The 19,827-nt window shown below is 40.4% G+C and overlaps 1 protein-coding gene across 1 annotated transcript in view; it reads left to right on the forward strand.

The window, feature by feature from the left end:
* The window catches only part of LOC124074937 (ubiquitin-conjugating enzyme E2 E2-like), a 57,526-nt gene that overhangs the window by 27,209 nt on the left and 10,490 nt on the right, over positions 1–19,827 (forward strand). Inside the window, exon 4 of the mRNA XM_046418286.1 lies at positions 16,509–16,641. Within this exon, the coding sequence (XP_046274242.1) occupies positions 16,509–16,641 (133 nt within the window). The remainder of the gene's footprint in view (positions 1–16,508; positions 16,642–19,827) is intronic.

Here is a 19,827-nt window from a genome sequence, read left to right on the forward strand (position 1 = left end):
AAACCACAAACTTGTCTGAATGGACCAGTTTTTCATTATGTTTTAATTGTTACCATCAGAAGGAGAAATTGAAACATCGGAAAACCGCCAAATACAATTATAAATACTAAAGCAGTACACATTAGAGACTAGTATGTGTGTTTCATGTTATCATTATCAGGCTTAGAAATCTGCTGTCGTTCTCCCTAAATCCTTCACGTTTTACATTATGAATGTCCAGCAAAAAGCCTTACAGTCAGTTTCATAATCACAAATCTTAAATGAGTCATAACCTAAATTATTAACTCTGCTTAGGCACAGTTACGCTGTATATTATAATATAATGGATGTTTAAATATACAGTATGTATTTAAAGCACAGTTCTGTTTTTTATCTCATAAATTCCCTGCTCGGGAACTACAGATGGAAATGAGCTTATATATATATAGATCTATAGTATATAGATCTACTATAAAGCATCTTTTTTCTTCTTTAAGATAAATGTATTTTGTCTATGGCCCACGGTACAAATAAATTTAATCAACTAAACTAAAAGTGAGGAATTTAATTTGGCATCCGCTAGTGAGAAGCAAGGGCGTAATAGAGAAGTATTTCCACATAAAATCCATCACAGATGCGGCTTGTGAGCGGACCGGGAAAATATTGTGTTAGCATTGTGTCTCTTTGTGTGGTGTTCCTGTCTTGTCTGAACAGAGCGTTTCAGGAGCATTTACCAAAGTGCGGTCTGTGTTTGAAGCCCAAAAGTGATTACAGATAGAGAAAGCTAACAGTGTGACAAATTGCACGTATGAAAATGGCTTTATACTCTGATTTTTGCACCTACGTAAGAAACTGCTCAGTGTAAAAAATCAGTTCTTTTTATGCTCCCCCCCCCCGGAGCAGATGTGTCTGCGCAAGGTGGTGAGAGATGAGGAGGACGAAGGGCACAGTGAATTATAGATAGACTGAATGTTTCTGCCTGTGAGTGATTGCGGTCTATGTGAGCCCATCTCAATAGAAGAGTGGCGTAAAATCAATGTTCAGAGTGCAGCCTAATCAATGTTGCCATGATGACTGCTGGGAGGGCATTGAGAGATTGTTTTATTTGGTTCGTCTAGGAGGTCGCCCTGCGTTTCCTTTGATAAACCTTCCCTTTTCACAATAAGCTCAGCACGCGTGCCTTTTATAATGTGATAGTGCCACAGTTTTGACAGCACCGTGCTTCCTCACCCAGACTGCTCTACATATTTCTCTTTCACACTAACTTGGCAATTTTCCTCAGTCATTTAATTGTGTCCCCAAAGAGAGTGTGCTCATTTCTCTGAGAGTGGCCTGCCATCAGCTCTGCATACGATATTGAGAGAACAGCTAACAAGACATTTGCTCACAATAGCAAGCTGAGTCTGCAGGTCTTTGTGACCTTGGTGTGTGTGTGTGTGTGTGTGTGTGTGTGCGTGCGTGTGTGTGTCTGTCTCTTGAGGACTATGTAATGGCAGAGCCAGGTCTTGTCAAGAGGCTCTACAGAGAGGAAGAGGCTGATATATTATTGAAAAGTTATTTGACTTCATCAGCTATAGATAATAATAGCTCTACTTTCCTTCAAGTGGTGCTCACAAGGCATCAGAAGTATATTGCAGTTTGTAAAGCAAGTACAAAGTGCCTGATTATTAAAGAAATCAGCAGATAGTATGAAGCACAGAATCCGACAAAGGTGGAAGTGGGGTAGTGGTGCTTTCTGAAGTGTCGTGGGTCACTTTCAGTTTGATCATTTTCAGCTCCTCTGCTCTTTTAAGAAGCCTCTTCTTACTTCCCTGCTTTATAACTTTTCATACTCCTGATTTCCTCATTTGTCAGCTTCTCTCACACAGATTTAAGTGAACAACTTAAATCATAATCATCCGTTTCGTACAGAAAATGTGTCAATGTTCAGTACAAGTATCTAGTAAGTTACATTTAATTGTATTTCTGAATTCATGCTAAGATTAGATATTTATAATCATCCAATACTCTTGTTGGTGTGATTTGAAGCGCACCAGTGTCTGCCTGACAGCTTTCACATCATCCCTAAGTGAATGGAATCAACCTGGGAAATGTAAATGTTCATTTGAACTCAGGTTTGATGTGGAAGTGTTTGGATGTTTGGAGTGTTCAGCATTTTGACTTGCTGGCTGTCTTTTCTTCACGCATTAGCTGTCAGTCACGTTGATATGTTGCCACAGGTAGACCGTGTCACCACCTGTCTGATGTTTCCGCTGCGTTTTCAGAAACACTGGGACAATCACTGCCAAGTTCATATCAAGTGGACTGCGTGGGTGGTCCATTATGCAGCCAAAGCCCCACGCCTTTGACTGAAACACATGTCACACATGTCAGGTTCATCTACAACAGAGCTGGTGTCAAATGTAAAAACAGTTCTATGTACTGTAAAAATATCTTTTTGAAGTTGACACTCTTGCTCTTTGAACTGTATCACATTATCTTCATCAGCTGATGAGGTTTGCACAGTTCTCATGGAACTATGATGAAACTTCTTATTATTCAATTTTCTAATCCAATATTCAGGATTTTTATGATATTTGGTATCAGTGGTGCCCCCCCCCCGAAGTTATCAAATAAAAACAATGTACAGTATTTACCTATCCGGAGGTGCATTGCAGTGAAAGTATAATGTAGCAGAAAATGTATATACTCAAGTATAAACCTCAAAATTCGTAATACTTTAGTATAATATTTGGGTAAATTGTATTTATTTACATTTCCCCACTGGATACTTGAAGATTTAATTTTTTTATTGCAAATGCGCATCTGTTTGGAATATCAATTATTAGTCTCCTAGGCTATTAATCATTGGTATCATCGCTGAGAAAACCATATCAGTTAATCCATAATTGTTGCCATTTCTAAAGCCAAGAGTGAACTGTCAAGCTCATTGTTTTTGAGCCCTCTGTTTATATCACTTCACATTGGACAGAGAGAAGCAATGCAACAGTTCTACAGTGTGGATGTTTTATCTTTAGCATTACTTCCGGGTACATTTGAGGGGAAATTCCAGATTCAGGAGGTTGACATTGCATCAGCATCGTGTTGAGCCTTAGCTAACGAGATTACTAAGCCCACCCTGTTCTTGGTTTCAGCTGCTTACGCTGTTTGTTTGCTTCCCTGTTGTGTCGGAATTTTTTAAGGGGTATTCCACCTTTTTTTTCGCTTGAAAATCTTTTTTTTTTTTTTTTTTTTTTCAGAAGGAGTATCACTTATCCGGTGAAAACAGTTATATACTGTCTTGTGTTGCTCTGAAGGATGCTTTCTGAAGTCTGAGACAATAACCCTGATTAGTTCCTGGTGATACTATCGTTTTTTGTTTTTTTTCAGATTTTTACACAAAGTCTGCGTTACCAGCTTGTGGCACGGCATTTGAAAGATGTGAACTTTTACCAGGCAGGCTTATGGGAAGTTTGATTAAAAGTCAGAATATTTCAGCCACTGCTGCTTTCATTTTGACCTGTTACTGTATATAAAGATTAGCTGCTTGTCTCTACTTCCTCCCACTCTACGAAAGTGAAGTCAAAAAATATCCAGAATACTTGCGGTGCCATTTTGCGCTGATTTAGAGTCACAAGTGTGTAGCTGTGATCAGGTTATTGAAATCACAGTGTAGACATCCTGCCCATACCTGTACATAATCACCCCCTTCTTATAGCGTCAGACTAATGGAAACCACACTTATCAGAAAACTGAACAATAGAACATACATGAGTGTGATAAGAATGACATAAAATGACATATTTGGGTTGGCGGGGGGGGCATTTCTGACGAGCTCCCAATGTTGTCCATCCTTATATAGCCAATGATTTTGACCAAAATTTGTCTCATGCAAATTGTCTTTATGAAAGTGCAACACTAAATCACTGGACTACTGCTTCAACTCAGCACATTCTGGTTACGGTTGTATTTTATGACGCAAAACTATGGTTAATGGCATGACATTAAACACAACATGTTTTTTTTCATGATTATATGGTAAGAAAAGAGTCTTTTTATTGGTCCCATCTGCGTGATCAAGCTTACAGCCATGGCTTGGACTGTGTCGTGGCCGTGGCACATACTTAATGTATTAGGTTGTCCTACAGCAACAAACCTGCCCTTGAGTGTCAGATAACGTTTTGTTTAAAGATAAAGAACAAGCTGCAGTTGTGTTCAGTAGGTCTCCTGTCACTCCTCGACTTCCCCAGAATTATTTAAAGCGTAATGGCTCTCACCTCGAGCACCATCTCGACCCCGTCAGTGAAAGCATCTATTGCTTGTAGCATGGAGCTTGAAAGGTGGAGGTGTCTCTGGAGGGAACACTGAATTAATTCCAAACAGTAGCTTCACCTCTCTGTGGAACTTGCTGCCGTGATGCCGCTGCTGGATTTTGTTACCTTTAAACAAGATGAGACGCTGCTGACGGCACACACACAACACCAGCAAATCTCCATCCTCTCGCCAGTGTGGAATTTCATACCCTCAGTTTTTCATGAAAAGGATGAAAGAACTATGACTTAAGACATTTTACAAAAGATGAAAGAGGCTTTTAAGATAAAAGAGTGTTTTTTTCTGTGAAAGGGACATCACACTGGCATGATCTGATTTTCTGAGACCACAACTGAGGCCATGAGGAGTGACCTGAATTCTCTCAGGACTAACTTTCTGAACTTGTCACTTCTGATGATTTCATCAGAACCAGATCCGATAAAAGTTTGCAGGCTGTTCTACGGTATATCGAAGTTCAAATGTCTGAATGTTTCTACAAAACGAAGCATTGCTGGTCTGAGAAACATGAGAATTTGTCTAATTCTGGAACATCCTGCAAGACTGACTTGTAGTGGGTGTCATTTTTTTTTAAAAATGTAGTTGTGAACTACATGCATCCCAAAATGTGTCCCAAAAAGTTTTTGAAAAACTGTAATAAGCACATGGGTGTGGGTATAGGTGTTTCCAAAACATGTCCTCCCAAGAAATTGTTTGTTTCTACCAAACTTCCGTAGACTGGGAGTCCTTCACACAGGGCTGTCTAAAGTGGTGCCCGTGGGCCAAAGGTGGCTCACCCTGCATTAAGAAAATTCTAATTTATATTTAGAATTTATAAATTGCTATTTATGTTATTTTTTTAAAAAAAACTTTGTTTTTTAAAACATGGTCTTTAAACATATATATACATACATATGCATGTCTTTTCTCTCTCTGTATATATGTGCTGCTTTTTAAGTCAGATGACAAGGATGCAAATGAACCTATTGAAAAAGCTATTCAAACCTCAGAGCCTTTTCATCTCTCGATAAGATTGAAGGTGTACGCTGTCGGAGAGATGACTTAGCACTGAGAGAAAAAGATTCAGCATTCAGTAAACTGACAGCCAGTTTATAAAATAAGATTCACTCTGAACTCAGGGTTATTAGTCAAGATTAAAATAGATTGTAATCCAATTAAATCTTAACATTGGCTCTTTGGGAAGACAAGATTTTAAGACAACATGGTTTTTGCCTTGAGCTTTGATTCTTCACTAAGAAAAGCTTTCCCTTTTTTGCTGTTTTCCCCTTCTGCTCTCTTTTCTCATTTCTCTCTCTCGCCCTCTGTGCTTTTTTATTGGCTGTAGTTCCGCACAGCCAGTGGAGGAGGGTTAATGAATTACCATTTTCGCACTGTAATGGGAACCTTTAATGGCTACAGCAACGGTAAAGGTTATCATAAACACATTTGCCTCCCTTTAGTGTCTGAATGTGTGCGAAGATGAGGAAGAAATGACTCAAATCCAACCTTATCATTTGCTTAAATTATCACTGTGGGTGCAGCATAATGGGCTGCACGGGAGACATATACCAACTTGTTACTGAGAAAGCATCAGGAAGTCATTCATGAAGCAAAGCGAAATGTGTATGAATGTGAAAAAATGTGTAAAGGATTTCTGAGGTTTTATACATAGTCCAAGTTTATGTTTTCCATAGCAAGATTCCTTAGTTTTTTAATACTAAGTAAAATGTGTCCATAGCACCAAGTACTGAGAGTTGGTTTTGACTCCTTAGTCAGACTTGTAATATTGTTTACTTTTATTTATCAAAAAACAATTTCTGCCTACTTTTCTTTTTTTAAAGTTTTTGTACAGGTACTTGTGTTAAGACATGAACGTCTGAAATGTTTTGATGTTTTTTGTTTAAAAAAGGATTTTGTAGAAATACATGTTTATGCTCTTCAAAGTAAGATGATGGGAAAAAAGTATCTCTTGTTTCATAAATAAATAGTGACTTAAGGTCCACATACTTTGAGAGAAAAACTGAATGTGCAGTTTACAGCTTCTGCTCTTCTGGAAAGAGAAGAAATTTCTGTGGTAATTTTTGCCCATTCATACAGTAGAGCATTAGCAATGTCAGGCACTGATGTTGGACTAAAAGGCCTGGCTTGCAGTCTCTGTTCCAGTTCATCCCAAAGGTGTTGGATGGGGTTGAGGTCAGGACTCTGTGTGGGCCAGTCAAGTTCTTCCTCACCAAACTCATCCAACCATGTCTTTATGGAGCTTTGCTTTGTGCACTGGGAAACAGTCATGCTAGAATAGAAAAGGGTCTTCCCCAAACTGTTGTCACAAAGTTGGAAGCAAAGCATTGTCCAAAATGTCTTGGTATGCTGAAGCATTAAGATTTCCCTCCACTGGAAGTAAGGAGCTTAGCCAAACACCTTACAAACAGCCAGTCTGAATACTTTTGTCTGTATAGTGTAGCTAGAGCAAACACCCAATTAACAAAGTGACTAGAACAAGATGAAGACACAGAGCCAGAGAATCCCTGCCTTTCCTCACAGTCAGCAGTCCTCTCACCGGCACTACCTTTTATCCATCTTGTTCTAGTATAAGTTGCTGAGTCTTGGCTGTCGAGCTGCCTTCTCTTGAATGTCATGAACTCGAGGGCACTTCACTTGGGATGCTCAGAGGGAGAAAAAAATAAAACGTGTGAGTGTTCGATACACAGCCATAATCAGGACACCTCAGGAGGGTAGAATGTCACTTACTGTATGCCCAATAACCAATGAAGTGTTAAAGTGTTAAAACTATCATTTATGTTAAAGTGATTTAAAGCAATTGACTAAAATTATTTCTGAACTTGATATCTTATCTATATTCATTATATTATAATTTCGGTGAGCATCTCGTCTAGTGTCTCACAGGACCAAACAAGCAGTAACCAAACTACTTCCTCTGTGAGAGACCCACCAGGATGTCAGTGTGTTCCATAAAGATTAGACGTGAGCTAACTGAGTTGGAGATGATGAGCTTTTCCCATGACTGCGCTGTCAGTGCTCGCAGTCAAAGCAGATCATGCACAAAGCCTGAATGGACTAATTCATTTCCAACTGCTGTATATTGATGCAAATCTCACTCTTTATTTAAGGCATCATTAGAACAAGCATGCAGGCGGTACATTTGATTTGATGTCTGCCCGTGAGCTGTCACCAATATTTAAAAAGTAATCTGTGTCTTGATTCCTTTCACATGATTTTGTTGGCTAATTTAATAGCTTAATGTTTGTTGATTTGTCCCTGAAGGACCTATTTGGAGATTATGAGCCATAAGCACCGATGAGCGTGCAAGGCAATTTATTCGTTTATTGGCCTTTGTATTTCACCTCATTTCAGCCACTTTTCTTTTTTCAGGTGAGTGGAGCAGCGCCATTGTGTCTGTGCTGCTGCTCTTGTTCCCGTGTAAATTCCACTTGCAACACAAAATGCAAGCAGGCACACATGCACACATTTACTGCAGTGATGTAATGTTGCTAGGCAACATGTTCATGACAGTGGGGAAGTACAATTGGTTTAGTGCTGATTCAGAGGTTAGGGTGTTAGAGGAAGACCAGGGTCGACCTTCCTCCAGTCACCCCTTCTGTCGCCTGCCTCTGTGAGAGTCTATTACATTTAGTTTCTCAGTGGAGGTTGGCTCTGTCCTTGCTGCAAGGCTCTGTCCCAAGGGTTCTTAACCTGACTTGCTGACTGACATGTTACATTCAGAGTATGCCATGCTGAATCGGCAGACATCCACAAGTACTGAGATTTGAAATTCATTTTAGGAAACAGAGTTTATAGAGTTTTCAGTCATATCACAGCATAGAATCCAACTCAAGAATGTTTTTGCACTTTCAGTTTTTCAGCCATCATAAAAAAGAGGTTGTTTTATGTTCTCAGAAAAACAGTTATTTGAACAGCGACAGTATCCAGACAAGTGGGCAAACTTCATCTGCCGAGGAAGATTCTGTGACATGATAGAAAGCTTTAGGACTGCTTGGACCTTTGGGACATATTGTTTCATATCAGATGTGATTTTTTTGAAGCCATTGAAGGCCCTTGAAATGTGCAGTGGGAATATATCTGAGTCAGTGAGGGGCAGTCGTGGATCAGCGGTTAGGGTGTCGGACCCGTAACCGGTGGATCGCTGGTTCGATTCCCCGTCCCGGTGTCCATGGCTGAGGTACCCTTGAGCAAGGTACCTAACCCCCACTGCTCCCCGGGCGCTGCACGCGGTCGCCCACTGCCCCGGGTTTGCTGTGTGTGTGTGCACGTCACTTGGGTGGGTTAAATGCAGAGAACAAATTTCATTGGAGTGAGTTCCCTCCAATGACAAGATATGTCACTTTCCTTTCCAGTGCAGTGCAGTATCATCCAGTTAGTTTGTAATCTGGAATGGGAAGGTGGATTAGCCATCCAGGCTTTAATCTAAGTAGATGGTAATGCTGCCAGTGGGTTTTCATCCTCCGCAGACCTCTCGTCTTCGGTCCTGTCTTTTACTGCAGCGGACAGTGACTGAGGCTGACAACGTCCTGCTGCCTTGTCCTCTTGAATCTCATCGAACGTGATAGCCATCCATCTTGATGAATCTTTTCGGCCCCGCTTATCAAAGGGTGCTCTGTCATCACGCTCTATTCTGTTCACTGTTACAAGGTAAAGCTGTGTGCCTGCTAGGCAATGTTGATTGTCTGAGCAGTATGTATTCTTTGTATTTTTTAAGAGAATCACCATCTGTTTTACGGTTAAAACATTTTTGGATTTGTTTTATTGAAAAATACTTCCTTGCGTGGGATAGGATCAAAACCTGTGTCGCCTCAAATGCATTCATTAACACACGGTCAAATACACCCACCGAGAGAATATACTGTGGTTCAAACGAGCGACTCCTAGCACATATGAACAATGTCTACATCCACTTATAGCCATATTTCTTTATTTAGCTGGAATAGATTTGTGTGCTGTGGCCTCTCTGCACACACCCCGGTGAGTCACTGACATTTACGCAGTGCCCTTCAGCATTGAAACATTCCATTTACAATGTAGCAATCTGTTGGTAGGCTACATGTTGAGGTGTCAAAGGCCTTAAAGACTTTGTAAACAAACATGCTGAGAGATCTGGGTGGGTTTGGTGGGGGGGGGGGTGTTTTCACACCCATTTATACACATTGGAAATGGAACACCTTGAAGAACTGTAGAGATTTTCCTTCTTTAAATTAAGTCCTGTTAAGAAAGTCAAAAGCAAACCCTGAATGTACTTGTTTTCCAGCACCACAGAGTTCCTATGTAGTATCATCGTGTGGAAGTATGAACTAAATCTTTCTTTTTTTCTTTTTTAGTGCCTTTGCTCCTTTATTCTTATGCATACAGGGTGTTGAACTGATTTTACAGGCCTTTTGACATATATGCACTTCCTGTATACATACATTCATAGCTGAATGCCCTGTTTTTTAACAGGCTGGAAACTGAGCATATGAAAATTTATAAAACAAAATTAAAGCATAAGCAAAAACAAAAGGGGAAAACTTGATGATAAGGGATTAATCCCAGACTAACTGACACACTGCAAACCTAAGTAGTAGGGTAGTAACGCAGGATAGACTGGATCAAGGAAAGCATGGCTATTGGGTGGCTCAACTGGGACCCAAAGCTCATATGTCTTGTCTTGTCACTAAATTCCTAAAAATAGTATTCATGTTTCATATATATATATATACATATATATATATATATACATATATATATATATATATATATATATATATATACATATATATATATATACATATATGGGGGGGTGGAAACTTGCACTGACATTGCAAAGATCTGGAGACTTTATTTCATTATAGATAGAAAATGAAAAAGACATAGTAAACCAAAAGCTGAATCAGTTTCTTCTTACAATCCACTTCCAACTAGAATAATAAATATTAAAAAAGGGGAAAGGCTTTCTTTGTGCAGTGATCCCCAAAACCTTCACAACCCCCAGCTTTGAAACTGTTAGTGCATGTGAGTTGACAGAGATGGACAGTCAGGGCTCCTCTGTGTCACTCGGCCTCATTAGCTGAATTGATTAGCTAACGCAATCGTTGATACACCCACAGGGGAAAATGATAAATGACGCCACTTTGAGCTCAGAGGTCACAGAGCCATTGCTTATTTAAGAGACTGCTGCTCTAAGCTGAAATCAAGTGGAACTGTTGAAACCACAGCTGTTTTACTGAGGATTTGACTTGTGGGTTTGATATATCTTATAGCTGCTATTTTACCTGTTTTCATACCAATAATTCCAAAGAATTACAAGTTCTCTGTATTATTAATCACTGGTAAGTTCTATTCAGTTGCTTGTATGACTGGAAATCCTTTTCCTTTTCTGGCTTTCACAGAGCCCATAAAGGTAATATTTATGGTGCACAGTTTATTATCTTGTGCCAGCAAGATATGGATCTTGTGAGCATGAGATAAAAAGTTGTGTGCACATGTTATACATACACATCAGAGGTCCGACTGATGTGTGCCACTGATTGTTGGTGCGAGCTAATCGCTGGGGTTTTTTCAACACTTAGTATATTAAAAGTTTCCATTTCCATAAACCTCAAAGTCTTATATGATCCATGATGGCAACTGATTCTTTTAAACCAAGACTTAAATGTTTTTCTGCAACTCATGTCAATGCAAACATGTAACAAAACGGTCTTACCTTCACTTAGTTGTTTCCTCTGAGCTCTTTCAGACAAAGAGCAAAGCTTTGAGCCCAGCGCTCTAACATGGTCACAGTGGCCGTGCCAAAATGCTGACATTTATCAGGTGTAATGTTTACCATGTTCGTCATTTTAGTTTGGCATGTCAGCACACCAGCAACGTTGACCTGTTGATGGCACTGTATGAAAAGTCAGGGCATCACAAACCTTATTAGAAGTGTGTGTGCGTGTGTGTGCGTGTGTGTGTGTGTGTGTGTGTGTGTGTGTGTGTTCGTGTTCCCATTCATTCAGACTGGACTGTATCCATCATGATACAGGTAGGCTAACAGCAGATCAGACTTTTTAATGTTTGTGTTATCAGATGCTACTGCTATTAAACCAACAGATCACTTTCATGTTCTCAGTACCAAACCATTATTAGACAAAGTGTTCACTGACGGACTGGAGATGAAGATTAGGGCGCAGGGTGTCATTTGTTATGCGACTGATGCCCTTAATCATCCTGTTCCATATGTATACACTGTCAGTCCTGCTACATGTGCCTGTTGTTTGTTGGTCAGCCCAAGGAGAGCGATGATGAAGCAGAGTACACTTACTCATCAGTTTGTCCTTTAGCTCCTGTGTATTTGAGTGCTCTGTTTGAACTGCACGCTGTCTTGTTTGTGCCCCCCCCCCCCACACACACACACACATACACACACGCCCCACACCCAGCTGTAAGCATCACTCTTTGCATCTGTGTGTGTGTGTGTGTGTGTGTGTGTGTGTGTGTGTGTCAGTGGAATGTGGCTCCTCTAGTCTCGACATGGCACAGAGATTTTTAAAGAGTGTTTATGATTGTGGATTCACAGAGCTGGAGTGTGTCCCAGAGGTCTGTGTCAAAGCAGGACAGAGATGCCAAGGCTGCTTTCTTTTTTTTTCTTCTCCCTCATCTTCTGTTTCCTCTGCTGTTTGTAAAGAAGGGATTGTATTCAACTGTCAGTTTCAGACCTTAAATATTTCAAGAGAGTGACTTTTAGGTGCATTTCCGTACAGATGAAAAAAAAATAATAATAAAAACAGGCTTCTAAAGTGTAGAGGGAAAAGAATGAAAAATCAGTGAATTGTCTTGTCAGTATATGAACTGTTGCTGTGTGCGACTACCAGCTGCTGTTGACCACCAGATCGTGTGAGACGAGAAAACACGCAGAACACCTACTGTTATATTTTTTAGACATTCCAGTGTCTGTCGATTACCGTTTTTGGCCAAGAACCACTGTGATGTTCCTCAGAGGATGAATTCTTATGACGACGATGGCCTGACATCTCCATTTTGATAGACAAACATTCTGCGTTCACTAAAGTTAAATCTTTTGTCCACACTCAAATATGTCCAGTTTGGGACGGACATTTGTGATCTCTAGAGAAATAAATCCTGCTGATTTTGGTGATTCCCTTACTTTTCATCTAGTGTCACCAGAGAATTAAAGTTTTTGTTTCCTCAAAGTGTTACCCATCAAAATTGTTTGCGTGTGTCACTGAGTTCTAAAAATATGCCTTTTATCAAATAATACAAATGGTGTCGTCATAATCAGGAGAGCGTACACATTATTCCTGAAATACACATTTGAGCTTTTGTGCTACCATCACAAGTCAATAATTTGAAGTAAGCAGTCCATGAGGTTAGAGAAGGTTGACATTTCAAATCCTGAAACATTTAATCAAATACCCCAAACTGGCTGAGAAAGTGCGTGTGGAGAAAAGTGAGTGAGGCTCTCTGCTCCCTAAACAGCCACTGTGGAGGTGTCCTTGAGTGGGACATTGAGCCCCCAGCTGCTGCTGCTGCAGCAGGACAAGGCTGTGATTGTGTCTGTCTGAATGTGTCTCAATGTGCAGCAGGGAGTTGCTGTGAAAGAGCCCACAGCTCACTAGACATTTCCTTGCTAAATAAAGGTTTCAAAAGGCAATGTGACATACTCACAGCCGTAGATGAGTTAGTATTCTGCTGTTTCTCTGTGATGTCCTAACAAGCTGCCACAGGAGATTGTGGCTACTTTCTCAGCCACAGCTGACAAACACCTACTCAGTTTAAACAGTAGTCACATTCAGCGTTTCTGTGCCGAAGCCAGAGTGCAGTTTTTCTGTTCGCTGCATTCTTCCCTGTGGCCCTGGGCAAGGCAACACAGCAGACTCAAACCTCTGTAGCCACCGGTGAAAGTTCCTGTGTTATGTTCCTGTGTGTGTGTGTGAGCGTGTCTGAGTAAAAATAGTTTTCAGGAAGAGCTACAAAAGAGGTGCAAGGGAGGAAGGTGCGCAAGATAGTCTGAGATGGTATAACATGCTGGAACATCACTGCAGTCTGAATATACAGAAGTATCTAGTCTGAATTTGCCTGCTGTTTCTGATCACTGACATCATCCTAATTTTAAGCAAGGTTTTAATACCTGGGGAAAAACATGATTAATAGCATCCAATACTGATTCTGTTTTCTAAATCATCCATGAGACCAACAAGTTGTTGAATAATGTTAATTCTGTTTCAGGGATTCCAGGACAGTTTGTAGTCCTCAAACCCCACAATATTTCATCCACTCTGTTCCATTGTAGGTTCCTTTTTTGGTTTCCCCTGCTTTTCATTTAATGCAGAAGGTCGGGTCTGTGTTTGACACCAGTTTAAACCATTTGACACTTTCTGCTGTGAGATAACTTGAATATGTTCATCTGTAGAAGGTGCTTTGTATTTATGTGCATGTTGTGTTGAATTATGGTAAACTGTGTTAATGTGTGAGGATAACACATAACCTTCCCTCACTACTAAGTTATATTTCTTAATTCTGTCAAATATGCAGATTCTTGAGTGGGTCTACTGAGTGTTTCTTGGATCTTAAGCATTTGAATTTTTTTCCAGATTGGGGTTACCGAAAGCCAGGAGTAAATGCAACTAAGCTGCATTACGACAAAGGGATTAAAAGCTGATTAGCGTGTAAAACCACTTTGAGACGTGGTCTAAAGGCCTAGTCTCACTGGAAAGTGGCAAAGTTCGGGAACGCACAAGCGCTGGCCAGTCACAGGGGGTCTCCAAGCTAGCTAGCTAGCTTGCTAAGTGTGACAGTTGGATATTACACTCTGAGTATTTATTCAAAAGATATGTGCTATCTACTCCTCCCTCACTGTTGTCTGCAAACCATATCTCTCTTGCAGATGTGTTGTCACTCTGGCAGTGGAGCATAAATAGAAGTGGGTGGTGCAACACAGCTTACATGCTGTGATGGCTTGTGTGAATGGGCCTTTAGACAGATAACATTCATGTGTAATGTAATAAAGATTTTCAAATCAGATGACGGTGATGATCAGTCGTCATATATTTTTTCAAACCTGAATGCACAACATTTGACAGAAAGCCTCCCGTTTTGTAATTATTGTGACTAATGTAATGCACTTAAGAGGGACACTTTACAGACTCTACAAAAGCTTGAGTTTGTCGGTTCAGTTGTCAATTATCAGGGAATTTATTAATTAACATTCAACTTTCAGTTCGGCAAATCAGAGATGAATCTCTCGTTGCGTTAATATTTCCTTCTTAGTGTGATGGAGTGGAGCACAGCATACTTCTGGGCATTTAGGAAAAGGAAAATAGTCACAGTGTGAGTGTGTAAGTGCTGTCAGGCTTATTATTGATGGCTTACAGTGTGGAAATGAACACCATGGGAAATAGCTGGGTCTATCACGGTCACTCATTCATTATGAACAGCCCTCTTCTCTTCTAGCTTAGTATTTTTTTGTTTTGGTATGTTTGAAGCAGGTCCCATTTTAAATGAGTTATTTAAGCTAAATACAGTGAAGTTTTAAAAAGAGAACGAACACAGAGATGGATCAAGGAGGTTGTAAAAATACAGATCCTTCTCTGCTGGATTCTGAATGTGTCCTCCTGTCAGAGCAGATTGTACCAGGCTGCAGGAACAGAAAAAAACAAAAAAGAGGCGGTACTGGCAGACATCTAAATATTTCCAGATGCTGTAGACTGTGGGAACTCAGAGGAGAGAAAAATCAGTGGTTGGCCAACCTTAAGAGGCCTAAAGGGTGGTTTAAAATGTCAATAGGATTTGACTAATAACAGGGTTTTCAAGGTCAGTGGTGGTAGTTTGTGGACAGAGTTTACTAACAGTTGCACTTCTGTGTTAATATTCATTCAAATGAGCCAGGCTCGTGTTTCAAACTTGGCTTAGTGTGTAGTCCTATATGGTTCATTAATCATAATAGAGGAAGTTATAAAAGCCATAATCATATTAATAAAATCTGCCTTTTTTTCTCCCTTGTTTGTTTTGGCTGTTGGGTGTTTTGAGTTGAGTTTTTTGAATAAACACAAAGTTGATGAATTAAAGCCCAATAAAAGTGAATTACAGTAGCCTTACAGCAGACTTACAGAGAAATTTTTTCAAATGCATTGCTTTCATGGAAGACTTCATAGAGCTCCTTAGGATACACTTGTGCCAAAACATTTGAAACAAAAGGCAGTTTTGAGAATGGTCTGTAGGCACTTTCAAGTTTGGTTTGCACCCTTGCGGTATTCAGGTTTAGTACCAGTGTGAAAAGAGCTCTTATAATAATAATTTGACACATAAACATAGATTTGTCCACTGAGTCACCTCACGCCGGCCGAGCAGAACGATTTATTGGCCCTCTTGTCCCCCGCTGGCCCCGGCACACTATCGCTCTCCGGACTATTTTTATCCATCCAGGAGAGCATGTCGGGATCCTTTCACCTGCCCTCTCCCATAATTCCTCTCTGTGTCCAAACACACGCTGACAAGGAGTAGGTCTGCAGAGGCCCAATGCTTTACAGCAGGCTGCTGTTTCACATGAACAACTCCACTTACATTCTCATCTTACATTTATGTGCCTCACACATGCCCTCTCTCTCTCTCTCTCTCTCTCTCTCTCTCTCTCTCTCTGTCTCTGCCTTTCTCTCTGTGTGTAAATGATGAAAGTAAAAGTAATACAAGAAACCGACAGGGGCATCTGGCCTAATTCCAGTAGAAAATGGAATTGGATTAGTGCCTCTCTTCTCACAGCTGTGTGTGTGTGTGTGTGTGTGTGTGTGTGTGACAAGAATCAAGGCAACAATGGAGCTCAGCAGCAGCCAGCTGCCCAACAGTGAAGCGTTGATGAACAGTGAGGAAGCAGAGCCGTTGCTGCTGTTCAACACCTTCCTTTGTGTGTGTGTGTTTGTGTGTGTGTTTCATGCTTGCTGCACATCAGCCCAGACGGATCAGTCATACACATGACACTGATCATACTCATCATTTCTGTCAGCACACAGATGCAGCCTTTGTTGTGTACGCTGTAGCAGCGCAGGATAATCTTCTATTAGATAAGAACTTAAAATGGCAGCTTTGTGCAGCTGATTTAACAGCTGATAATCACTCATATTATGTTTTCATGCTTCTGAAGGAAGACACGCTATTAAACAGTGTAACTCTCTAAACACCTGCTAGTAGATTGAATTTCTATAACCTTTTCTTCCTTCTGCTTTTTGTTTTCATAAATGCAGCGCCGGGCCTAAAGGAGACAACATCTATGAGTGGAGGTCGACCATCCTGGGCCCTCCGGGCTCTGTGTACGAGGGAGGAGTGTTTTTCCTGGACATCGCCTTCACACCAGACTACCCCTTCAAACCACCCAAGGTGAGTGGTGCCCTGCAGCTGTGCAGCACAGCCCTTCACCCAGAGCTTTGAACAATGTCGCTATTGTCCCAGCAGGCTGTCGGTTTTTCACGCTGCTGTCCGACAACAATTACTTGTTTAAGGCTTGTTCACCTACAGCACGTTGACAAAACAATGGGTGACAGCAGCACAGAGAACCGAAGCCGCTCTGAAGACAAATGATGGGCCTATACTTTTTTTTTTTTCTTATTATGAGAAAAGATGTCACAAAGGAGACTCAAATCAAATCCCACTGGTTCATCAACTGTGGTAAAAAAAAAAGAGAAAAAGAAAAAGTGTGCCGATTTGTTCATTACAAAAACTGAAAGAATAGAATGAAATTAACAGTAGTTTCGAAAAAGAAATCAGAGATGAAATGCAATACATTTGTGAAAAAAATAAATTCGTTCACACTATCTACTCAAGTCCCTGTCTAAATCAGGTGACTTAAAGGTGATTAAAATACATATGTTTTGGTCAAAAGCCCGAGCTGAAAAATAGAAGCAGTAAAAAAATCCAAATAAGGCGCAAAAAAAATGAAACTACAGATGACATAAGTCTTTGAAAAAGATCCACACATATTTATAGTGTCCCTTCAAAAAGCCTCAGTAATCTCCTAAAACAGCCGGTCACTGTAGTTTTTAACACATCCCTCTAACAGGAGGAGATAGTGCATGTGCTGGGGGGACTATTTTCAGCTGTGGATTAATCCACATTTAGTGCTCTTCCAGTGAGTATTTGGGGCATCAGGATGGTGTGTGTGTGTTGGGGGGGTTGAGTCAAAATAAACTACAGTGTGTGTTCAAGGTAAAGCAGGAATATGTCAACAGTATGGCTCATTTGATGTGTGTTTTGGGATTTGTTAACAAGTAAAATGCAGGCCAAATCCATTTACCGTTCTTTACTCTCGCCTTTAATGGATGAGTTAAAAATTCCCCACCTTGTCTGTTTTTTTGGCAATATCACCAGCCTTATCTTTTAACCGTTTCTTGTTATTGTGTCCTCTTTCTGATATGCGTGCTGCGTTTGGCTTCCCTCCAGTGAGGCTGTGGGTTGTGCGGAGATATGTGTGTGTGTGCTCTGCTGATGCAAGTGTGTGTCAGTATTTACACAGTAGACCGAGTGACAGTGCTACTTCTTTTTGACTAGTGCTTCTGATTTTGCCCTGGGTTTTGGTTTCAAGTCTAGAAATACTCACTGGTTAACCCCTATCAGCCTTTTAGAGACATGCGTTGGAAAAATAAACAGAGAAAATGAAACAGGAAAATCATTCAGGAAATCTGCCTTATTTATCTTGTTTTGGCACGGACCATTCAGTACGGTTTGGATTATAGCTGGAAAGTGAAGGAGTTATTGAGGAGACTGCAGGAAATGATATGAAATTTCAGCCATAATTTTTTAAGATACTTTTGACCAAACTTATAGGTGAAGGGAAATTATGATCTGACAGTGTTCAAGTAAAGGTCTTAAAAACAAAAAAATCCTCTGGAATCACTGTGCAGGGAACAGCAAATTTCATGGTAATCTGTTCAGGAGTTGCAGAGATATTTTGTCTGTGTGTTCTTTGCTTCACTTCTATGTAGTGATTCAAAATTAAAATACAGAAAACTGAGACTTGAAGCCACAGTAAATTTAAAGTGGCACAAACACACACACACACGCACAAAAAAAATGTTCTTAATAGAGCACTGATTGGGCTGGGTATCAGCCTCTGACCTTCTGGGTCTTTATTTGATTTATCATTATTGCCAATAAGAACGGGAGAACATGCAGGATAGCTAAATGGAAATGAAGATAAAGACAAATGAAATAGAACCAAACCAAACAGGGAGGAAGGCAGGGCAAAGAGTACACAGTAACATGCGTTCCAAGAGGGTTTTTACAGGAGCACTGGCACACAGGCTCCAGAGGGCTTTGAATATGAAATTAATAATCAAGACATGGCAAAACTAGTGCCCACTTATAGGCATTTTTTGTATTAATATTCACGTTAAACAGTACTAATTTCAAAATGAACATCTGCTTGCAGTGAAAATCCACCCCATGAGTATAATCATGAGGTGGAAATACAGTTCAAGGCCCTGACCCAAAGTACATGTTAAATATTGATCTCAGAATGAACACCAAGCTCAGTCTGACAAGTCTGACAACAAGGACCGCACTTAGACAAAGCAAACACCTACCAAATGAAGTTCTACCATCTGCCTATTTTGAGGCAAGCCAGACGTAAATGAAGTTAACACACCAGACTAGACGAACAGAACTGAATTATTTTACAATTATAGTGTGTTTAAGATTACAAACTCAAAGAACAAATATGATATGCATGTACTGGAACATGTGCAGTGGTGAAATTACAAAGCCACCAAAAAGCACAAGCTTCCAAGTCCCAACAACAATACTCAACTCTAGTCTTCAGACAGATACTTATGGTAGATACGTATGCACTGATCCCACTGATTCTGGAGGCATCGCCTTCACCCACGTTCTCCTGCGCTCTAAAGTGAAAGCAAACTGGTCGGCCTGCTGTTGAGATAAACCACTTCAGCCTACAAAGGGAATGCGTTGTACTTACCAACTGTGATGTGGCCGTAGTCACCAGTACTTACCTCACATTCCGAACAAATGGGATTTCCAACTGAATAAATTAAGTGGCTCCCTTTAAACATCCATCAATACCCAACTCCTCAAATATAACCTGAGAAACGAGTCTGAACAGCAGTCAGTCTTCACCAAACCAGTTTGGATCCTGGACAAGCCCCCAATTTGACACAAAGTGGCTCAGGGAATTTAACAAGGAGGGAATCCACGCAAAAGATTTGGCATAAAAACAAGAATGATATATCAAAACAAAACAATAATGCAGGGTGGAAAAAGAGAGAGCGAACACATGGGCCAGCTTAGCCAAACAGGTTGAGCTTAATCAGCTGACAACCCTCCAGTGTCAACTACGACTAGAGGAAACACCCGTAACTTTATTTGTTCTGTATGGAGATTAATCTCGTCTGTTGGACAAGTGGTGTTACAGGCCATTTCATGCTGAGTGCATTTCATATTTTTATGACACATTAAAGTGATTGTGAATTTTGTTACGACCTTGGGTATTTGATCTGCAGTCTGGTGCTAAACAAGACTCCCAAAGAGAAACAATGTCCTCTTCAATCCCTT

This window comes from Scatophagus argus, chromosome 17 (genome assembly GCF_020382885.2).
Source record: "Scatophagus argus isolate fScaArg1 chromosome 17, fScaArg1.pri, whole genome shotgun sequence".
NCBI classification, from domain to species: Eukaryota; Metazoa; Chordata; class Actinopteri; family Scatophagidae; genus Scatophagus; species Scatophagus argus.